This window comes from Thalassophryne amazonica, chromosome 2 (genome assembly GCF_902500255.1).
Source record: "Thalassophryne amazonica chromosome 2, fThaAma1.1, whole genome shotgun sequence".
NCBI classification, from domain to species: Eukaryota; Metazoa; Chordata; class Actinopteri; order Batrachoidiformes; family Batrachoididae; genus Thalassophryne; species Thalassophryne amazonica.
Window position 1 is genome coordinate 58115912 of NC_047104.1, and position 24502 is coordinate 58140413.

At 39.0% G+C, this 24502-nt stretch overlaps 1 protein-coding gene across 7 annotated transcripts in view; it reads right to left on the reverse strand.

Moving 5' to 3' along the window:
• Positions 1–12667: 12667 nt before the first annotated feature.
• parp6a (poly (ADP-ribose) polymerase family, member 6a) overlaps positions 12668–24502 on the reverse strand; it is an 85146-nt gene continuing 73311 nt past the window's right edge. For all 7 annotated transcript variants that reach the window (XM_034186467.1, XM_034186472.1, XM_034186440.1 and 4 more), the window contains 5 exons: positions 19598–19667; positions 15858–15937; positions 15370–15433; positions 15032–15116; positions 12668–12811 (listed from right to left, as the gene is read on the reverse strand). In XM_034186467.1, coding sequence (XP_034042358.1) covers positions 12709–12811; positions 15032–15116; positions 15370–15433; positions 15858–15937; positions 19598–19667 — 402 coding nt within the window. In that variant the 3' untranslated portion in view covers positions 12668–12708. The remainder of the gene's footprint in view (positions 12812–15031; positions 15117–15369; positions 15434–15857; positions 15938–19597; positions 19668–24502) is intronic.

The window sequence follows — 24502 nt, forward strand, 5'->3', positions numbered from 1 at the left end:
TTTAAAAACACTCTGGTAAAAGTTGAAGTATCAACTTGACCTCTTTACTCAAGTAAAAGTGAAAAAGTATGTGCTTGAAAACCTACTTAAAGTATAAAAGTATAAAGTAAACTTAAAAAAAAAAAAAAAAGGTAGATGCCACTATATGAATTGAAAGCTTAATTTAAAAACTGATTCGTTCTACATGTGGCCCAAGACCCAAAACCCAAAATTACACCACCTGCACAAAAATGTTTCAATTCTAGAAGCTCTGAAATGCAATCTGGGACTATTCCAGACAATAAACTGCAGTGAGTGCAGCATCCATTTAGTGAAGGAAAAAACAAACAAACACAACTTTCCTTATTTAAATTCATTCCAGTAGTATTCTGCTCTTACTAGGATGCAGCAGTTTTCTAGTTTGGCAGACAGTTCTGGAGGAAATCACTGAAGAAATTAACAAATTGAAAATATGGTTTGACCGAAACAAACTGTCATTAAATAAGACAGGGATGAAGTGGAGCTGTAAGAGTCACTAGGTGTTCACAGGAACAACTTATTTATGTATGTATGTATTTATGTATGGGTGATTCTTAGACTACAGGCCCTTATTATGTCCTTTGATCATATTGTATGAAAAACAGAAAAAAGAGGAAATTTCACACTTTTATAGTTATCTTTACAATGAAAGTGTGTTAAGAAATTTGTTCTAGTAGTCTATGATGACTTTTTCACCTTTTTTCAGCATCATTATATGCAAATATTGCCGTTTTGTGCTTGTCCCACACCCAGACTTTTGCTCTTCAATGATAAAAATGAATGGTAAAAAAACGTTTTTTCTAATGTTTTAAAATATCTCTGAATAAAATATCAGTACAATAATCAAAACATAATTAGGGTATTCAATGTCATACAACTGTTTTTTAAACAAAATGTAGTTGTCCCACACTATTGCCGTAATTTCTACCACAACACTGTAATGTCCCTTTAAACAGTTTGTATGAAAGATTGTTTGGGTAGTTTCTATGGAGATAAACAGTGACATCAGAGCACATGTATATAGCGCCAAATCACAGCAAACAGTTGCCCCAAGGCACTTTATATTGTAAGGCAATGGTGTGGTGGAAATTACATTTACAAGGCCAATAGTGCCTGTAGTTAAAGAATCACCCGTATGTTCATTGTTAGTTGCTTTTATATTTTCTCTTGTGTTTCAATTCAGGTCCTTTTGGCCTCTTTCTCTAAAATTGTATATAATAATCATTAGATTATTAATATATAAACAAAAATAAATTTAAGAAATATTACAATTTGAAAATAAATGCACCCGAACGTGATGACAGCTGCAACTGCTTAATGCTAAGTTTTAACATTGAAAATGCCATAGACATGCTAACGCGTTAGTGTCGCTCCCGTTTTTAAGTTATAAAATACATCTATCAACTGTTTCAGAAGACCATAACAGGTCGGTTTAACATAGAAAAGGTAAATAATACTCACAGAAGTATGCTCTTTAGGGTTTTAGCGGGGGAAAATTAAGCGAAAGAAAGAAAGAATAAACGAAGCAACAGGTCGAAGCATTGCTTCAATCTGCGAACCACTGCTTCGATTGGTTCACGGTTCAAAGCAAAGCCGTGCCGCAGAAAAGTTGACGTGAAATATATATATATATATATATATATATATATAAACATTAAACTGAAGCCAAGAGTAACGAGGCGGTTTGTTTTAAAAATGTAAGGAATAGAAAGTACAGATACTTGTGTGAAAATGTAATGAGTAGAAGTCAGAAGTAGGCAGAAAAATAAGTAATGGAGTAAAGTATAGATACCTAAAAAGTGTACTTAAGTACAGTAACGAAGTATTTGTACTTTGTGACTTGACACCTCTGCCTGTCACTCAATGTGACCAGGTCCCTAATTATTTACGACTTTATGGTTTAACATCTCTTATACTGATTAGTGATTAAAATAAATTACAGGACCAAGCAGCTGTCCTAATGGCGTTATCTAAGCTATAGAGACCAAAGCCTTTTTCTTTGTACCTGTCTGTAAGCATATTTGTTTCTCCAATAAAGTCTGACATTTTAACATGAAGTCTGTGGGGTTTGACTCACTTTTGGAACCAGTGTCAAGTGGCCATTCAAGGACGTTCAAGATTCAGCACTTCCATGAAAATTCAGTAAGGTATATCTTATATTCCAATTCTAAAGTGGAACTATGTCAGTATACAAAGGTATATCTAAATATCTAAAAATGGAAGAGTAAAATAGGAGAGTAGAAAAGAGTAGAGTAGTGCCACTTAGGTGCCTGGTCTTGAGAACCAGGGATGGCAGGTTAAAAAGCTTTTTTATCCCATGGGAACTCTCCCCACCCACCCAAGCAGCTCAAGAAAAAGGTATATATAATATAATAAGTAATAAGACATAAGAAGGATAAGACATCACAGGAGAAGATTGTAGTAAAGGTAATTAGTATGTAGACTAGTAGTGAAATCAAATATAGTTAGTAGGCTAAGTTACAGAAGCAGAAGCTGTGAACATACTATAGGAAAATAAAAAGATAATCATTATGCTATCAAATGGAAACCTAAGAACTTAGGTACTATATGTTGATGTCTTTAGAGGAACACATAAACTGATGAATCATTAAAAATCTACACCATGTAAAATAGAATTGTAAATGGTGAAAATAAGCTAGTTATAGTAGAAGAGCTAAATTAGCCATGAATAAGCCAACCGTACCCAGCAAGCTAACACAATAAACAAAAACGGTAATTAGTGTATAAAGTATAATAGCGTAGTTAAACCTACAGTAACGGTATTAACAAATACATATAAAATAAATGTGGGCAACAGTATGAATTAATGTGGGTTATCAAACATAAAAGAACCAACTATTTTGTAAGCTACAATGAATGTTGCTAAAGCCGGCTAGATAAGCTAACATTAGCTGTAAGGTATAACTAATTGTACCCCTCCTCCCACCTCCAATATTTACTTAAATATAATAATATTAAAAAGGGGGAAAAAGAAAAGTAAAGCATGTAGAAATGTATATGGAGACATAAGTACATATATTTGCAGAAAAGAGAAAATGGCAGCCATTTTAATCACCAAACATGTTGGCTTCATTTTCCAGTACGGGACGTTGCTGCTCGGTGCAAACACTACCTTAAGAAACTCCAACACATTTTCCCTAGTAGACAAAGAAAGTAATGCGGATGTGTCCCCAAAACACTGCCCTTTCTTTTCCATTTCTCTGCCTTGTCCATCTATCGCTCTGCCTGGCTGGCCAGCCTCTCTTCTGGTCTCATCCACTTCTTTGTTTCTCCCAGGGGAGTCTGCGGTGTACAAAGTAGCCTGCAAAGTATAAGCTCAAATGAGACCCTTTCTCGCCCCGTTAAACCACCGACCTTCTCTGTCATTCCTGTTGCCCACTACCACCGCCGATGGGGGCCTGAGTTGCACGTTAAGAGACCCCGGGCTCGATAAACGTGTGGGTGATTAAACAACTCCCTGTAATTGCTCCTTTTGTGGAGGAATCAAGCGGTCACACTTATTATAGAGGCAGGAAAGATGGAGGCTGGGAACAGTCACTTCTGCCAGGGGCCAGACATCCTCTGTGACCCCCTGCCCTCCCGTCACTACTCCTATTTCGGACCAAACAGCCGCTGTGTAGCATGTGTGTTTACCTGTATATGTGCGCCTATGTATTAAGTATGCAATGCAAACCGAGAAACACGTAGAATAGCACCAGAGCTCCCCCCAGTGGCTAAATAGTAAATTGCATGGAAACAACAACACACTTAGATCTGAGTAATGTGCAGTGTTGTACCACCAGCCAGCTGGCCTTAGTAACGAGGGACAAAGCCAAACCCAGGGAGGGTCGTGTCCAACATGAAGGCCAGATTTCAGGGTGCATAGTAACATGTGAACCACACACATCACCTACTAGTCACACAAATCTATATATGTGTGCAAAGGGCTCAATCATGGGATTCGACAAATGGGTCAGTGAGAAAAAGGAGGTGCGTAATTACTGTGGCCACAAATACATGCATAAAGTGCCTTTCAAGGGCCCATGAGTGCTTCAGGTTCCCTGTGATTATGCCCACTCTATACACCCAGTACTTACCATACATATACACACGTAGCCCCTCCTGTGCCAAAACAGCCATCAGGCCGAACTTTGGCAGGAAAGTAGCAATGAGAACAGTTGTTTTGAAACAGAGCTTTCTGTGGTTACGAGATCGAAACAGAGAGACGGGAGAATGAGCTGCCAATGAGCCATACTACTTAACGACGATTAGTGAGCCACTGTCAGAACCTGTGGAATTGATTTGTGAAAATCATTGATATATAAAATAGATTCAAATTAATGACCAAATTAATGATCAATCGTTTGTTTGTTATTATTACTCAAAATTAAATTAACCTATTTCCTGCTGTATTCCACTATAGGGGTGTGTCTTGTACCACTCTGTCCACAACTAAAACACTTATCATCCGATTGTGCTCTATGCATCAGTAAGCATTTTTACCTGAGGCACTCGGGTATTGTCAAGACTTTGCGTCCGTCTGTCTGTCTGTACTCAGCATAAGTCCATTCCTGTTACTGCCAGAGTCTTCAAATTCACAGCGAACATTCTTGAGACGCAGATCTTGGACAAGTTGAATGATGGCTAACCTTGATCTATTGTAAGAGGTATTTTAAGAGGTTAAAAAGTGATATTATCGTTCATATTTCTATGCTATGAATCATGCAAATGTGTTTTGTTTTTTGTTTGTTTTTTTTGAGGGGTGGGGGTGACAGCCAATCAGAGCAGAGCAGCACCATGATGTCACTGGCTGTTTTCTCTCTGGTGCTCCAAAACCGCTTCTTTTATGTGTAAATATAACATGTTCCTCACATATTATGAGAAATAAACACTTCTAAAAATGCTGTTTTTGTAACCTGGTAACACCTCTGGAGTGATTTACAAGACATTTCGTGGATGTCAGTGCGGTGACATCACTGGCTGGTCTAGCTAGCTGCTAACTCCGTTTTGTTTCTTTCTAAATATAACATCTTTCTCATATATTATGTAAAAGCTACCACCAAGTATGCACTTCTAAAACTGAAAATGCTGTTTTGGTAACCTGATAACACCTCTGAAGTGATTTACAAGACATGTCACAGGCACAAGTGTGCACGCTAACATACGCTAAGTTCCTCTCTTGTCAAAAGCTCATGTATGCGCACACGCACACCTTCCTGCAGACACCATTAAAACATAAAACATTGATTGAGTTTATTCTGTAACACCAATATAAACACACAGAGCTCCAAAGTAAATTTTACTTTGCAAAATTTACTGTGAAAATAGAGGGGCTTGATTGAACTTCTCCAAATTGTAGATAAGACACTAGCATCTTAATAATTAATGTAAAATAACAATATATATATATATATATATATATATATATATATATATATATATATATATATATATATATGAGGTCTGTTAGAAAAGTATTGGACCTTTTTATTTTTTGCAAAAACCTGATGGATTTGAATCACGTGTGCTTGCATGAGCAAACCTTGAACCTTCGTGCGCATGCGTGAATTTTTTCACGCCTGTTGATTGCGTCATTTCCTGGTAATTAGCTTTTGTGTGATGACGTGTGTAGTACTCTCGGCGGATTTTGATTACAAGGAAAATGCCGGAACGACTGGAGCAGCGCTACTGCATCAAATTTTGCCAGAAACTGGGCAACAGCCAGGTGGAAACCATTCGGAAGATTCAGACGGCTTTCGGTGACGATCCTCTGGGCATCACACAGATTAAAGAGCGGTACAACCGAGTTAAAGACATCCGCACAACGGTGGAGAGTGAGCCACGCTCCGGGTGGCCATCAACATGCTGAAATGACCAGATCATTTCCAAAGTGAACGCTGTGGTGATGCGGGACCGTCGTGTGACTATCTGAGAAATTGCGGAGGAGGTGGACGCTGTAGTCCCCAGCTCAAACTGCTGATTCCGACCTCTTCTGAAAGTTCTCTGTTCTCTCACGACATCCTGGGTCAACAGAGGCTTAAATTTGGAGGTTTTCAGCTTGAAACAGGATGACAACGTCGCCTCGGAGCGCTGCGTGACATCCCGCTCCGTGGGAAGTCCTTACAGCAATAGAAACAATCCAAAATCTCTCATCAGCCGTTAAAATTTTCACAGAAAACCAGCTGAATTTCTCAAATGGTGTCCACTCGGATGTGCCTCACAGTTTCTGAAAAAATTTTGATCAAGCACAGCACCAGTCTCTCAGCAACTTCTCAGACAAAGGAATTCCGACGAGGGGGCTGGACCACTCCTTCCACAAGGCGTGCTCACAGGTGAATGACGTCACCGACAGGCATGAAAAAACTCACGCATGCGCACGAGGGTTCAAGCTTGGCTGATGTAATCACATGTGATTCAAATCCATATAGTTTTTTTAAAAAATAAAACTGTCGGTTTCTTTTCCAATAGACCTCGTGTATATATATATATATATATATATATATATATATATATATATATATATATATATATATATATATATATATATATATATATATACTTTGCACTGGGATACCAATTAAACAACTGCAAATTATAAAGAAGACAATGCTCGTATGGGCGAGGGTATTTTAGCATTGCGTTATATTTAGGAACTGCTAAGATCATGATTTCATATTTATTTCTTTATTCTTTCTTTATTCTTAAAATTACTGTTTATATACCTGTTGCAAGATCTTATTTCCAAGCTTTTGAACAATCTCAGCATGTACCCACTGATACGCAGTGAGTGAACAGATAGATAAATAAGTCTACCTCTTCAGTTTGATGGCACAATATTTCAAAAACAATAAATGCTATTATCTTGTAACTCACCAGATTAAAAGAAGAAATAATGACAACAAACCCTTTCACACATCTGGTGAACCTTAATGCACAAAATCAATCATATAAGCATCTTTTGTTTGCCTATTTAATATCATGGATGCTAGATTGATGATGGATTAGAAGCAGGTGTGGATGTCACTGAAGCAGACGGACGACTTCCCCACCAAAAAATGTACTAAATCTTATTGTTTCACAGCCACATGTAGCTCATTGAAATGAACTACATTTATACAGTGTTTCAAAGTGCTTTAAAGTGATACCTCTCATTCATGCATTCACACACACCAGGGTGATGTCATGCGGGGTGCTCACTACACACTGGGAACAACTTGGGGATTAAGGACCTTGCCCAAAGGCCCTGACTGATTTTCCAGTCTGACAGGAAGTTGAACCAAGAATCCTCTGGTCACAAGCCCACGGCTTCACTTGACTGTCACTTCCCAGAGACCTTGCAGACACTTCTGATTTTATTTGGAATTGTAGAAAGAAATTGAATACAATAGTTCCGTTCTAAGGCACAAATAATATGGCTATACCTCCACACAACTCAGCTGAAAGGATTTTGTATAAATTTAATAACAAATACAGTTTTTATTTATGTCCACATGGTGACAGCAAGCAGACACATGCACCTCACAGTGGGCAGTTGTTAGTCCATGTCTGTCCAAACACAGTATGTGTTGTCCAGCTGGGATGTCCAGAATGACAGATCTCCACAGCCGCTTCTGTCAGTGGGCACACCTCCTGTCAGTTCAGTGTGCACACAAAAGCCACACTCGTGGGGCACATAGACAAATTTCACTGCCAGCACAACAGTGGGTGTCTGCTGACTGTTGTGTTAATAGTGTGAATGGCCACACATTTTCTAAGTGTCATGCGAGTAGTGTTAGATGTTCATGTGTGGCAGCTGGAATTTGGCCGACACCTACCGCAAGAGGGTTCAATGGGCTCGCACAGTGCACACTCTGTCTTTCATCGGCTGGTGTGTGCAAATAGTTGTAGCAACAGGTGTACAAGGCAGCTACGATTTTACAAGTTTTGCTTACAATTCCTGCTTCATGCGCACTTTATGCACAAATCAAACAAATTCACACTATGTGTGAAGGGGCCCTAAATCATGGAAATTATGTTCTTGTTTCACAGCAGTTACAGTCTAAAATCCAAATAACACAGTCATAAGTCCACACAGCTCTATGGGAAGGGTTTTGTGTGAATAGGACTGAAGTAGACACTTCCTTCCTCTCTCCCTCGACGTGCATGTGGTTAAAATTATGTGTAGTTTGAAATCAGCATGCCAGTCAGTTTCTTTCATTTCAAAAGCCTAGGTCTGGTGTTCATTGAGGCAAAAGCCAAAGTACAGTTTGGAGGCTAATACATATAAAAATAAATAATTTTGCAGCCATTACACTGCTGTATAACATTGCTTTGTTGACAAGGAATGCATTAACAATAGCTATAAACATGGTAAAGATTAATGAACTTAAGTTCTGTTCTTTTCCTGCAAAATCTACCATCTGCTGGATGATCAATGGATGCTGAATTAGAAGCAGATGTTGTAGTCAGTGGAAACAGACTATTTCTGCACAGAAAAGTGTTATGTTCCAAACCTCAAATAATGCAGTCATACTTCCACTGCTCACGACACATTTGAAAGGATTTTGTATGAATTTAGAAAGAGCAAGAGAGTAAGGGAGCTGGTTGAGCTCGGTATACAATAAATGAGGTCCGTGAGAGAGAGGGAGAGAGCATTTCTGCACAGAAATTCACTCAACCATATCAAATAACTGTAATGTTTTATTGTTTATTGTTTATTGTGGGCAGTCTAAGGCACACCTGTGCACTAATCATGGTGTCTAATCAGCATCTTGATATGGCACACCTGTGAGGTGGGATGGATTATCTCAGCAAAGGAGAAGTGCTCACTATCACAGATTTAGACTGGTTTGTGAACAATATTTGAGGGAAATGGTGATATTGTGTATGTGGAAAAAGTTTTAGATCTTTGAGTTCATCTCATACAAAATGGGAGCAAAACCAAAAGTGTTGCGTTTATATTTTTGTTGAGTGTATATATATATATTACACACTCTAATGAGGAAAAAGGCCAGTTTACATCTTTTCCTACAAAGTCTACCATCTGCTAGATGATCAATGGATGCTGGATTGATGATGGATTAAAAGCAGGTGTTACAGTCAATGGTAGACTGTTTCTACACAGAAAAGTGTATGAAAGTGTACTCATTTATTGTGACCTTGCTCAGCCAGCTCCCTTACTCTCTTGCACTTTCAAAATTCATACAAAATCCTTTCACCTGGGTTGTGAGGAGAGGACTGTATATTTGAGTTTGAGAGCATAACTAAAGTGAGACGGAGAAAGTAACAGTTTACTTCCCTAAAACTGCCCTTTTTTCACAGTGAATTTGTTAACCAAAGCTATAAACCTGGTCAAGATTAATTAACTAAAGTTCTGTTGTCCAACAGAGTCTTTCATCTGCAATGCGAGAAGACATTTTTTTTCTGATACTTAATCTATTCATTTTATTTCCTTTATGGGGCAATGTATAGAATTGTTGAAGAATCAACAGTGTATTGTACACACACACACACACACACACATATATATATATATATATATATATATATATATATATATATATATATATATATATATATATATATATATACACACACAGAGATGAATGAACCAGAGAAATAGCTTAAGGGCCTAAAAGGTCAACCCAGTCATCAATGCAAATGCTACAGTTTTATAAAGCCCGTTTTCACTAAATACTCTTGACTTTTATTGCATTAGTCTGTTCATATAAATACAAACTTGATTTTTAGACAATCCAATCCACGGCTGAGCTTGTCTGTACATATCTTTGAAGAGTAATGTTGCCCCCTTCTGCCCAAAAGGCTAAAGTGGTTTTCTACACAGAAAAGAAAGAAAATCACTGTTTTTAAAATTGTGCAAAATCAGGCTTTATTTTTTCCACATTACTGCATTTCATCTCATCATGACTGTCATAGTCTCCACCATCACGAAGCCATCCCCAGAGAGCGACAGAGAGAATACTGTGGATTCTTAAGCACACTCATTAATTAAATCTCAACAGGTGCTCCATTGTCCTTATTTACAATTTGCAGTCTGTCTGTCCATTTTTCTTGTCCATTTCATTCCAGGAGACTGTGAAAGCTCATCCCAGTGCATACATGGTTAAGATTTTGGACAATAAGAGTGTGGTTGACTACATAAATATTTTTAATCCTCACTTGTGTTGCTGTTCTACCACAGATCCAAGTACAGTCCAGTCATCCAATTTAGGCAAATGTTGTATACGGTAAGTGCAATGTATATTAGAATGTCAAGAAAATACAAAAATCCACACATACATATGTACGCACATACAGTACATGACTAACTGATAAACTTGATTGACTATACAAGGTTATCATTATCTAAGGTGAAACAGAGTTGCACATTAATGCATCTTGACAGCATCAAGCGGCCTTTAGACAGGAGTCAGGAGGATGTTCACCTGGACAGGATGCAGTCTGAAGAGATTTAGGTGAAAATTGTCCATGTTTTGCAATAGCACTGATTTTCAAAGTTGTGAATTAAATGGAGGAGTTGTGCGTACACAGCCCGTGTTGTGTTTGAACAAATACGGAGAACAAAATACCTCACGAACATGACACATTTACAGAATGAAATCCAATCCAAACATTTTTTTGTGAACAAGTGGTGCATCTCAGGCACATGTGAGTTTGTAAAATAAATTCTTCCCATTTGTCTTTACACACTCAACTGTCCATGCTTTTAGACTTCAGTGTGAGTATTTCCATGTTTTGACCATAGGTTAATGAGACAGAGTCAAAAATATTGCTTCATCAACAAACACTTCAATCATTTTAAAAAATAGAATACTGTTGTTAATGATCAGCAACAACAATACAATTCCCAGCTGCAAAGTGCAAACCCAATGGGAAGATGTGTCTTATCTGGCAGCTAAACGAAATTACACCCATTTGGCTTTTAGGAGTAGATAATGCTCATTCCATGTTTGAAGTTTTGAAAAACCTCATAAGTAAACAAGTTCAAAAATGATATGCAGTGAAGTCCAACAGAACCAAAACCTGAAAATAAGTGGTGTAGGTCGGACTTTGAGCAACTGTTTGTTTGCATCTGCAAGTGCTGCTGGGTGGCAGCTACAGCAATTGACAAACCAAAGCCAATGAGCTGATGCTGAAAGCTGCAAAAAGCTCAAGAGGCAGCTGCTGAGTGAGATCTACTTTGAAACATTTTCATACTTTTGGGAGACTGTTGATTTAATGTTAAAGCTACAGTGTGTAGGATCTAGTGTCATCTAGTGGTGACTTTGTAGATTGCATATGCCATCACTAGTCAATATATTATGTTGCCTTCACATTTTTGCTTCAGTGGCAGTGGGGATTCATACTTTCTTGCCTTCTCTTATGATAAGTAATTTGTCTAATCCAACATTAAGGCCGCCATGAATTCACTTGCTCCCATCGACATATGAAGGGCTCATTGTAATATTATGAAAACACAATTCATTGTTGCAAGTAATTACACACTAATGAACAGATGGTCATGCATGCTAGATTCCATTTCTACGCAAATAAACACCTCTAAATCCTACACATTGGAGCTTTAAGGGCAAAAAAGGCAACTTCATGAAGTATTACAGAAACATTTACAACCTTTTTCTTCAACATATCTTTACAGCAAGATGAAAAGTAATTTTTCTGGGGCCTGAACACTTCACAGGTTATGTGAGATTTCAACATCATCATATTTTATCATGATATTTGTCATAATAGGGTTTATTTTTGCTTTATGGATGTTTATATTTGATACTGTTGTTAAAAAAAAAGTGTTAGGGACAAGGGTGGTGCAAGTAGATGACCTTTCAAGTAGAAGGTCCACGGTTCATGGATACCTGTGCACCATTTTCCTTATAAATCTGGAGTTGCAAGAAGGACATCCACTGTATAAAATTGTGCCAAATCAATATATGGATCCGCTGCGGCAATCCTGAGCAAAACAGGAGCAACTAAAGGAAGAATAACATCAAAATAAAGTGCTGACAAGTTTACTTCACTCATTGGATTTTGGGAGTTTTTTCCTCATATAACTGTATCAGAAGTCTTAGTTCATAAAATTAGTCAATAACTATTAAATACATGGATCACTGATATAATGCCTTTGCAGCAATAGGAGTAAAAATGCCAATGTGCCTGTAAGTCAATCGCTCATTAGGCCACAAAAGGATCTGATTATCATTTGACAATGATTTCTTTAAATAGATATTTACAAAGACAAATTATAAATAGAGAAAATTAGTTCAAATGATCAATAAACAAGTAATAAGAAAAGAGAACTTCTGGTTAATCCAGGGACTGGAATCATTTCTGGCAAGTGTCTATTTAAGAGACATCTTTCTTTTCCAATAAGTGGTGTTAGTGTGTTACAGTTCAATTGTATATGTTGTGAACTGGAAAAAGAAGATTGATTTATCCAGGTCAAACCTATAGGAAGGTTAGAAGACCATGTAATGTGTACCAATTCAGAGAAGTATATCAAAGGACAGAGGAAAAGTGAGAGGAAAAGGACATTAGGAATAATGTGCTCAAGAGTTCTCTCAGCTTTCAGTATCCAGCTTGAGGTCTTCTTGTCCAAACATTCAGTTTATCTGTCTGTCTGTCTGTCTGTCTCTCTGTCTGTCTGTCTGCCTATGTGCCTCCACCATCAAGATCCAAGCATTGTTGGAAAAATCATCCTTAGCTGGAGTAGATCTGGGTCCCGATCACACGCATGATCTCCTTCTGGACTTTAGGCTCCTGGGTGTTAATGTTGGCATCACCTACTTGGCCATCCTCATACCTGTACATGCGTAAATACAGAGAAATATATTTTCTGGTCACTCTTTGTACATCATAACATTTATCTACTTTTAACAGCTGTTATCAAAAAAAATTATCTCAGGACCACATTTTTCTGAATATATGACAGTGGGTGTTGCTGGTGGGTGATTTTATCATGCATTGTTAGCTGTTCCGTGGTGTGTTGTTGAAAACACTGAGATGACACACTCCACAGCACAGCGACAGCTCTTTTCTGTCAGGATCCAAATGCTACATAAACACGGGGCCTGTGCAACAGAATATACGTTATGAGAACAGTTTTAACCTCATGCTGATAAATGCAGCAGAGTCATCAAACAACTCTGAAGCAGCCACAAAATAATGGTGTGACAGAGTGTAATGTCAGTTATTGGTAATAGTCAGAAAAGGTTATTGTGGACCTCATGGTTGACATACAAGAGTGTCTGTATGTGGTTGAAAAAAATAAAATAAATCAGAGCTGTTCATAAAATGTGCTTTTATTGCTATCTTTTTTTTTTTAAATAAAAGGACTGTTGTTAAAAAATGTTGGTCTTTTGAAAATTTCTCCAAAAACATGTCTTGAAAAGAAAGAACAATACGGTAATTCACATTTCAATTCAAGTCCAAAGAAGAAGGCATACTATCAGTGGCGGTCCTAGAGTGATTTACTCCCCGGGCGAAACCTCCTGTGTGCGCCTCCCCCCCGCGCACACTAACATGGCCACCACCTCCGCCCCACCACCCATGAAAACACTAACTTTGTCCAGAACACCCACAATCCCACAAATTAACTCACAACAGCTATTTTCAAGACCAAATTTCCGGTTTTAATGACTACTGCAATAACAAACACAAAGAAATTGGCACAGTCTAATGTGTCATCATCCATGGACTTATCTGCAATGATCATCTCAAAAGTTTGCAGGAGGGCATCATAATTGTTTCCCACAGTGTTCACTATCTGTGATGTGAAATTCCATTTAGTAGGAGCATTTCTTGGCAACCTTGAGCAGCCTGCAGACTCAAGAAAAGACATCCTCTTTGTGGATTTTGAGAAAAATGTGGCAAACCCAGAGAGTGATGCAAAAAATATTCTGCACTCAGATAAGCGTTTAGCCCCCTGAGACAGAACCAGATTCAGTCTGTGTGCATAGCAATGCACAAACATTTCACTGGGGGCTGTTGCTTTAACTTTGGCCTGCAAACCATTGAGAGCTGAAGCCATGACAGCAGCCATGGCTTCTTCATAAGGAAGACTATCAAATGGCTTCGCCAAAATCCGGTCCACAACATTCAAATTGTCTGCCATTATGTGCAGCTTGCTACCTAGCTAGCTCGCTAGCTGGGATTGGCGCGAGGCTAGTGTGAAGTGTGTCCGCCTGTGAGTGCTTTGTGACGGTGGAGGAGCTCAGCAGCACCCGCTGCTCGGTAGGGACAGAAACTGCGATAGAAGTCAGAAAGAGTGATAGAAGTCAGTCTCCAAACACAAGCAGCTACAAAAAAAAAAAAACACCAGAAATAGAAGCTCGATTTGTCGCTAGTCATTTTTAACAAAGAAAATGCCGCTAAGAGGATTAGGAAAGTCGCTGGTTCAACTCAGAACAGAATGAAAATGCTCCACGGATGTTTACACCAAAAGATCGCTGATTCGCTCATTTCGCTGTCAATCAAAAAGGGATTCAGCCTCAGACAGATCATCCAATCATCATGCAGAAGCTGAGCGTCCGCGCCAGCCGAGGCCAGCCCACTGCCCCATAGACCCCCAGACACGCTGAGCGTCCGATGGGCGGGACAAAGCCCAGCATTTATCCAATGACTCGTCTCGTTTCGCTGCACTCTTTGCTTCGCTATTGAACTCTGTGGATGCTCAGCGTCCCCACTGTTTAAAGCACTGTGAAGCTGCGGGAATGAGTGAGAGGAAAGCCGCGTCGTTACCAGTGATAAGAAGCTGATTCTGAACAAAAGTTGAGCGCGTTGTAACCACGACACCCCCCGTCAGGACAACCACACCCCTGTTTTTTTTGTTTTTTTTCGCACGGCAGCTGCCCGGTCGGCCTGCCTCCAGGACCGCCCCTGTATACTATGAATGAGAGCACCTCCTAGGTGAGAAGATCTACTCGCATGGCTGTTAAAACACTTCAAGTAACCTGATATTAAAAACTTTTAATTTAGCAACATCATCTGGAAGTTAAAACACAGTAAACATGAGAATACTCACACAAAAAAGAAGCGAGTACAGACATGGTCGGACACTGGACACACCCAGATGTTGCCGTGTTTTTGTAGATCCTTAGACGTGATAACTATTATACAGAAAACGTTTATTATAAGGACTGGAAGCATGATTTGTAAGAAAAATAGTACTGTAGTTGTTGAAGCAATATTACTATTGTTATTGGAATAATAAAGTGTTAAAGGATTTGTATTTCCTTTATTTTTAATAGCTTTCCTTTAATGATGGCCACATGATGACTATTCAGTCATTTGACCAGTGCCATATTTCTGAAACATTAACATTTTAAAAAATTGATTACTGTAGTATTATCATTTATTTACCTTCACAAAGAGCAATGCAGTTGAGATTTCGACTCTGAAGAAACCTTGACTGTATTGGGCGACTCTATTAAAATTAAAAAGAGATAGCAGTAAGCCCCACCAACCTGGTACAAACATACAACAGACAAATCATCACTGAGTCACTGATGGTTAACAGTATCAGTTATAAAAGTGGAAACTTTGGCTGCCAAAACTGCTCACATAAAGTATTCATATTCTCTGTACTAAGCCCTGTAATTAATTTCTGCAGCACCCTTCATATCATGAAAAATGCTTCATTTCTCTAAAAGACTCAAGTCATTTTCAAACTTCTTTTTACCCTCATACAGTCAAGCATATAATTTGGAATTTAGCCTCGGGTGCATCAAGAAGTTGCACCAAGTCAACATGCATATGCATACGGACATGCTGTAGGGACTCTGACCAAAATAACAGGAGATTCCAAAAGAAATTATCTTGACTGTAGTAATGTGTGTCCGCATCCCCACCTGTGGTATGGTGTTCATGCGGTTGTAACGCTGCACCAGTTCATCTTTGGTGGGCATGCGATGCTGTCCTTTCCCCATTCCTGCAAAACAGCAGCAAACACAGAACAAACAACCTTGAGTTACTAAGTTGAGGGAAACTATTACAGTTGTCTTGAATGGAGAAATTATTAAGGCTAATGTGATACGGAAGAATTTATATTTTGTTCAGATTGCACAGTGATGTTTTGCACTATGAAGAGAAATCTACAGCATGTTGATCCAGTGCCATCAACTGCTGTTTTTATCACAATGTTCAGTGATTGTACTGGATCAACATGCTGTACATAGTTGTATATTGATATTGGCACTGGTGGGCACAGTTCAGCTAGGGTTGCCAACTCTCTGAAAAATAAATAAGGGACACCTCACTGGCAGGGCTGACTGGCCCATGGAAATATAGACTGGAATGGATGTGCGCACCTCTATCTATTAGCGTCACTCAGGACAGGAAGGCGCATCATCATCATCAATAATAAACTGACTGCTTTTTTTGCAATAGCGTCACTATTTCTTAATGGATTTTAATAAATGTAGGCTTGTTTCAAAGCCCTCTGAAAGCTCTTTCCAATGCACCTATGCATGTGTGGGTGAAAAAAAAACTTTTATGTAAAATGCAGAAATTTGGGGAAATTACGACAAACTGTGCTGCTTTTCTCGCTTTATTGTTGATATTTGTTAACAGATTTTAATAAAAGTAGGCTTGTTTTAAAGCCCTTTAATTGCTCTTTCTAATGAACCCATACATGTCTAGGTAGAAAAAAATGTTTTATGTAAAGTGTGCAAATTTGTGGAAAATATTCCATTCTGTTCATTTACTGTGATTTTTTTTTCCTGTCGTCATAATTCTCGATGGATTTTTATAAATGACGCTTGTAAGTTGTATTCATGCTAATTAAAAGGTCTAACGAACCCATACATGTCTGGATAAACAATCCTTATGTATTAAAATATAAATCTGAAGTATGCCTTGCCATTGTGCTCATTTATCTTGCTGCTTTTTCCACTGTAATATTACTGCTAGACTTTTAATGACAACAACATATATATGATTTTTACTAACATTTTATTACAAGTAGATATAAAGCCATTCAGAATTTATGACTTTTGACCCTCAGTCAGGGTAAAAAGTACCTCCTCCATCCCCTCCAACCACACTGTTCAAATTTAAATGCCTCCTGTGACCATGTACATATCATATTAAACAACAGCTGCAAGTATATATACATAAATATATTTAAACATTTTTGTTTCCGCATGTGAACGCAGCTTAATGAAAAGAACTTATGGCGTTGAGTTATAGTCTCAGTATATTGACATTAAATTGCGGCATAACGACTTTAAAATAGACATTTGTTTTACATAATTACATTAAGGCTCTTGTACAGTTAATTTTAGTATTGGAGAATTTGTTTTTGTGGTTCGTGCAGTTGATGATGAAGCACTGGCTGCCTTTTTTCTCCTCATATCGCTTCTGTTTAACAGGATCAAGGAGCTCTCTCCACCCTCAGTAATGGCCGCCGTGCAGCACGCCGCTAATCACGTGACGTCCATTCCAGTCTCTATTTCCATGGACCGGCCAACTGACTACTGCCTTCACCCTTCCCAGCGTGTGTGTGAAACGATTTTTAACCATGTGACTATTGACTTGACCCTGAATTTAAGTAGATGCACACATGCATTTGTTATGATATGAACATGCGGAAAACAAATTATTATTTAGCAATTTATTTTTAGTGCAAAATAAATTTTCACTCACAATTTCAATATGACCATCCTGTCCTGCTTCAAAGTATATAAAAAAAATTTCTTTAAAAATAAATCTTTCTCTGTCGTGTTATTGCTTAACTTAAAAGTGTATAAATTAACAAAAAAATATCATCCAAAACAATGTAACAGTGAAAGTCTGAAAAAGTAAACAATACTTCTCCACCCAGCCATTTTCCTTTTCCAATTTGCCCATGTACTTTTGCTTTCTTTTTTGTTTTGTTTTTTGAGGAGGAGTAACGACGTTACAGACATTGCTGTTCGTAGGCGTGTCTGCGGTGCCAGTGTCGGTATCAGCCATGCTACTTTGTTATGGCCGTCCGACGACCGTCGTCGTCTCATGATTCTCGTCCGGGATCTTCTTGCGAGCAGATGTCCCTCAACCAATGAGATAAGAGTGATTCTGTATCGTCAACTCGTGTCTATCAGCTCATTGGTGAAGAGCAGGAGAAAGGCTGGGATCATATTTACTGTAAGTTTCCATATAAAGCGCCAGTCAATTCCATTGACATTTTACAGACTTTTTGATTCTCACAGAAATACGGGACAAACTGCGTCCCGTTTCAGGTCAATACGGAACGCACACTTTTATTTCCAAATAAGGGACGATTCCGTTTTTCAAGGGACGGTTGGCAACCCTAAGTTCAGCTAATCCGATAACCGATAATTATCAAAGCTAATGTTTTTGTTAGCGGATTTGCTTTTCAGATAAGTTTTAAAACCATCATCAGATCAATTATCTTCTGATAAATTTCAGTCCGCTTTTTTTTTGCTGGTAAAGTGAGCAAAGTTTAACAGTCAAAAATGTTTGTAAACCCTAAAATCAAACAATTTAATCCCTGTTGTGTGTAGATCAGTGGTTAATGGCAGACTGACTGTAGCTTGCTGATGACATCATCATTAAGCGCAAGACATGATTGGCCGGTCAGCGCAGGGAGCATTGTGAGTAGTGTAGTTCAGGTTCACTTTGGACATTACACTGTTACCGTCTGCTCAACACAAACACAACAGACTAATTTTAACATTATTTTATTATATTTCTTTGTGGCACTGGATAATTTAATCGCCAAAACTCGGTGGGAGAGAGGAGATCTCGTGGCGCAGCTGTGAGGGACTTTTCATCACCGTTTACACACGGTTTTGGACAATCAGGATGCTTTATGTGCAATATTTTCTTCAGAATTTAATGAATCCTACTGAAACTAACAGGTAAGAATTTATATTTACTACGTGTCTTTTACTCTGCCAGTCAATGCATTAGTGGACATATTTCGGTTGTTTAAGCCGCAGGGTTCAAAGCGTGTGAAAAAAGCAGCAGCTTTTAGCTCATAAATGACGGTGTATCTAATACCAAGATAAACTGTGACTTCTGTGTTTTACTGCTTTTGAAAGATGATGACAATGTTAGGGGTTTTATTTTTTTATTCATTTATTTTTCATGCATTCTTTTTGTGTTAGTGATCCTTGAATTTACCCAGCAGCCCCTGCTGCGCTTAAAGTGAAACTGGATTATCAGAAGCCGACAGTGTAATCTGATGTGCCCGCATCCAAATCAATACTTATAGTTATCGGTTGTCGGTTATCAGTAATAAAGATACATTTTTTTAGCAGTTTATTAGTTTACCATCATAAAAGATAACTTTTCAGTTTTCAGACCTGAACTATCACACACACACACAAGGGACGACGTGATTCAATACAGTCATGACAACACATACGTGTATGGTATGATCAATAATGTACAAGCTCGGGGAAAGATCCAGGCCCCAGCACCCAAAATGGACTCACAACACAGTGCAGCACTATGGGAGAGGAACTGCAGCATGTGAAGATGGAATGCTCCAGGATGGCAATCAAGCTGTGATACACACAGACTCAACCAACACGGTGCACGATGGAGAAAAGTGGCCGGACGGTGAGGAATCAGCTCTTCCTACCTGAGTATCCAAATGATATGCTGGAGATGGGGCTCAGATAGATGCCCTTTCCATACGCTGCCCCATGCAGCTTGGTTTGAAAAGAGCAGGAAGGAAGGAAAGGTCACTGAGTGGTCGAAGAAGACAACTGCAAAATCTTCTACAGGTGTACTCGTATTACAAAAATGCCAAAAGATGTGGCTGTTTGCCAGACTCTCTGCAGTCATGCCCTGCATTAGTGTTGCATCATGACAGAGGCCACGCAAACAAGCATCAAACATACACAAACAAGAAAATCCAAAGACAGAGCCAAGAAACGAGACCTGAAAGGACTATTACAAGCCTTATAGTAACACCTCAATGAACCTTGTGCAAAAACGTTCAGGTACATGATCCTAATACAACTAGAATGACATTCAGATAGCGCATTCCACCTATATGTGAAGTGCTCTCCTCCAGGAACTGATCTGGGCTGGTGTCGCAGACCAAACGGTACCCCCTAAAAATCGGTCCACCCTGCCATCACTGCGCGTGCGTCATTACCCGTGGTTCACGGATTATCACCTCGTTTCTGCTTCAAACTGCACTCCAGTCATCATCTATCTCACGGACAGATATCTGAAGCTTTTGTACAACAATCATTTCCACATAAATTCAGCATTATTTCATCATAAAAGATGGAGGAAGTGATCAGAGCGCTGTGGCAAAACGAGCTGCTAGCTGACGTGTTCACTGCACGTCGGTCATTTCAAAGTGTCACGGAATTTCGCAGATTTTCTGCTTAAAACTGACTTTAGAATGATTGAAGAGGTTTTACCTTTATCATCTAATGGTTAATAATCCCATTAATCCACCTGATTGCTTTGGGTGAAGAGACTGTCTCAGACGTGCTGCTATGGTCCGAAATGATGCAAGCGCAGTGAAGCAAGGCGGACCGATTTTTAGGGGCGGATGTTCGTTCGGTGACACTGGACAGCAACACGTATCCACTCTCTTGTGCATTTTTTATTTATTTTATTTTTTAAGTGTAAAAAAATCCTGGATCCACTTCACAATTAATCTTCTGTAAATATTAGTAGATTATGTTTTTGTCCCCCCCCCACCGACACACACTTTTTTAACAACATTTTCATGAATTTCTCAAGTGATAATACAGACTTTTGGGGGTGGGGAGGCACCCACAAAATCTGGATTGATGTCTGGATTTGCACAAATCTTGCTTGTTCTTAGATAAGAGATGTCATGCTCTACACTTGTCCTTTTTAATAAAAAAAAATAAAATAAAATCTGTGTATTACATCTTAAGAAATTCATGAAAACATTGAAAAATGAGGGGGAAAAAATCCTGGTTTGGCCCCCGAAATCAGAGCTGCTGCAAAAGTTAATGGTTTCACCCTTGACCCACACCCCACCGTTGCAACAAATTTCACAAAAATTGGTTCAGTAATTTTTGCATAATCCTATTAAGACACAGACCTGAAAACATCACCTCATTAGCAGAGGTAAAATGAGATGAGATATAAAGGTGTGAACAAGATGTAAAGCTACCTGACAATGACAATACAGTGCATTCGGAAAGTATTCTTGAGGTCGACGCCACATGACTTCAGGAAAGTAGCCAATCCGAAGGCGAGAATTCATGCTTTCTTGACTGGCCACTTGGTGAAAACACACTTGGGCTGTATGCTGTTCTATTGAAATCAACTGGTTTGCTTTTGTCTCTAACTTGCTTCTATCAGCCAGCTAACAGCTGTCATTGCCTGCAATGGTGAGATTTATTCACCAAGCTGACCTGAAATAAACCATTTTACAACCCCAATTTCAATGAAGTTGGGACGTTGTGTAAAATGTATATGATAACAGAATACAATGATTTGCAAATCCTCTTCAACCTATATTCAATTGAATACACCACAAAGACAATATATTTAATGTTCAAACTGATAAGCATTGTTGTTTTTGTGCAAATATTTGCTCATTTTGAAATGGATACCTGTAAAACATTTCAAAAAAGTTGGGATGGGGCAACAAAAGACTGGGAAAGTTGGTGAATGCTCAAAGAACACCTAATTGGAAACAGGTGAGTGTCATGATTGGGTATAAAAGCAGCATCCCCAAAAGGCTTTGTGAACAACCGCGTGAAAATTTTCTCAACGTTCAGTTGCAAGGAATTTTGGGATTCCATCATTTACAGTCCATAATATAATCAGAAGATTCAGAGAATCTGGAGAACTTTCTACATGTAAACGGCAAGGCCAACAAAAAACATTGAATGCCCATGATCTTCGATTCCTTAGGCGGCAATGCATTAAAAACCAAGATCATTGTGTAAAGGATCTTACCGCATGGGCTCAGGAACACTTGAGAAAACCACTGTCAGTTAACAACATCCAGAAACACCGCCACCTTGTCTGGGCCCGAGCTCATTTAAAATGGACAGACGCAAAGTGGAAAAGTCTGCTGTGGTCTGATAAGTCCACATTTCAAATTGTTTTTGGAAATCATGGACGTCGTGTCCTCTGGACAAAAGAGGAAAAAGTCCATCCAGATTGTTACCAGCGCAAAGTTCAAAAGCCTTCATCTGTGATGGTATGGGGGTGTGTTAGTGCCCAAGGCATGGGCACCTTATACATCTGTGATGGCACCATCAATGCTGAAAGGTACATCCAGGTTTTGGAGCAACACATGCTGCCATCCAAGCAATGTCTTTTTCAGGGACGTCCCTGCTTATTTCAGCAAGACAATGCCAAGCCACATTCTGCACGTGTTACAACAGTGTGGCTTCATAGTAAAAGAGTGGGGGTACTAGACTGGGCTGCCTGCAGTCCAGACCTGTCGCCCGTTGAAAATGTGTGGCACATTATGAAGCACAAAATATGACAACAGAGACTCCGGACTGTTGAACAACTGAAGTTGTACAGGGTGGTCCAATAAAATGTTACCACTTTTTAATTAGTACAACATATGAGTGTACTACAACAACCCACAGACCATTGAGGCCCTGAAGGCCAACATCCGTCAGGAAATTCAGAGAATCCCTCTTGAGATGTGTGGCAATGTCATCACAAACTTCAATGTGCGTGCTGCAGCTGTATTCTAAAGAAGAGAAGCGTGGATTGAACATATCATCAATTATTGAACTGTGCGGAAAACAAGAGACAAAGTGGGAAACCTTTGGTATCAAATGTTTCTTTGATGCTTCTGTTACAAGTCTGTAAATAAAGTTTTTGAATAAGTTCTCATTTCAAAAACTTGTGTACGATCAAAAAGTTGTAACATTTTATTGGTCCACCCTGAACATCAAGCAAGAATGGGAACGAATTCCACCTGCAAAGCTTCAACAATTAGTGTTCGCAAATGCTTATTGAGTGTTGTTAGAACGAAAGGTGATGTAACACAGTGGTAAACATACCACTGTCCCAGCTTTTTTGAAATGTGTTGCAGGCATCCATTTCAAAATGAGCAAATATTTGCACAAAAACAATAAAGTTTATCAGTTTGAACATTAAATATCTTGTCTTTGTGGTGTATTCAATTGAATATAGGTTGAAGAGGATTTGCAAATCATTGTTTTTATTTACATTTTTCACAACATCCCAACTTCATTGGAATTGGGGTTGTACATTAAATTTACTTTCTGACCCCATTGAAAAGTTAAATGCATTTGTATAGAGTTTGGCAATGTGTTCACCAATAAAACCTGTCCCTAGAGGTTAAATGCCCGAATGACCGACTTCGAGAAGTCACAGCTCTTCACATTTTACACATTTTGTTATGTTATAGCCTTATTCAAAAATGGAGTAAATTCATTTTCCCCCCTCAAAATTCTACACAGAACACCTCATAATGACAACATGAAAAAGTTTTTTTTTTTTTTGGTTGTTTTGTTTTTTTGAAATTTTTGCAAATTTATTAAAACTATAAAACTAAGAAATCACGTGTGCATAAGTATTCACACACTCTGCTCAGTATATTGTTGATGCACCTTTGACAGCAATTACAGCCTCAAGTCTTCTTGAATATGATGCCACAAGCTTGGTGCATATATCTTTGGGCAGTTTTGTCCATTCCTCTTTGCAGCACCTCTGAAGCTCCAGCAGGTTCGATGGGGAGCGTCAGGGCACAGCCATTTTCAGATTTCTCCAGAGATGTTCAACGGGATTCAGGTCTGGGCTCTGACTGGTTCACTCAAGTTCATTCACAGAGTTGTCCTGAAGCCATTCCTTTGATATCTTGTCTGTGTGCTTAGGGTCATTGTCCTGCTGAAAGATGAACTGTCACCCCTCCAAGATCAAGAGCACTCTGGAGCAGGTTTTCATCCAGGATGTCTCTGTACATTGCTACATTCATCTTTCCCTCAATCCTGACTAGTCTCCCAGTTATTGCCACTGAAAAACATCCCCACAGCATGATGCAATGGTGAGGCACCATCCCTACAGTGAAGCATCCCTATGCTTCACTGTAGGCATGGTGCCTGCTTTCCTCCAGGCATGATGCCTGGCATTCACACCAAAGAGTTTAATCTTTGTCTCATCAGACCAGAGAATTTTGTTTCTCATGGTCTGAGAGTCCTTCAGCTGCCTTTTGGCAAACTCCAGGTGGGCTGCCCTGGACCTTTTACTAAGGAGTGGCTTCTGTCTGGCCACTCTACCATACAGGCCTGATTGGTGGATTGCTGCAGAGATGGTTGTCCTTCTGGAAGGTTCTACTCTCTCCACAGAGGAGTGCTGGAACTCTGACAGAGTGACCATCGGGTTCTTGGTCATATCCCTGACGAAGGCCCTTCTCCCCGTTTGCTCAGTTTAGATGGACGGCCAGCTCTAGGAAGAGTCCTGGTGGATCTGAACTTCTTCCACTTACATATGCTCATAGAGACCTTTAAGGCAGCAGCAATATTTCTGTACTTTTCCCCAGATTTGTGCCTTG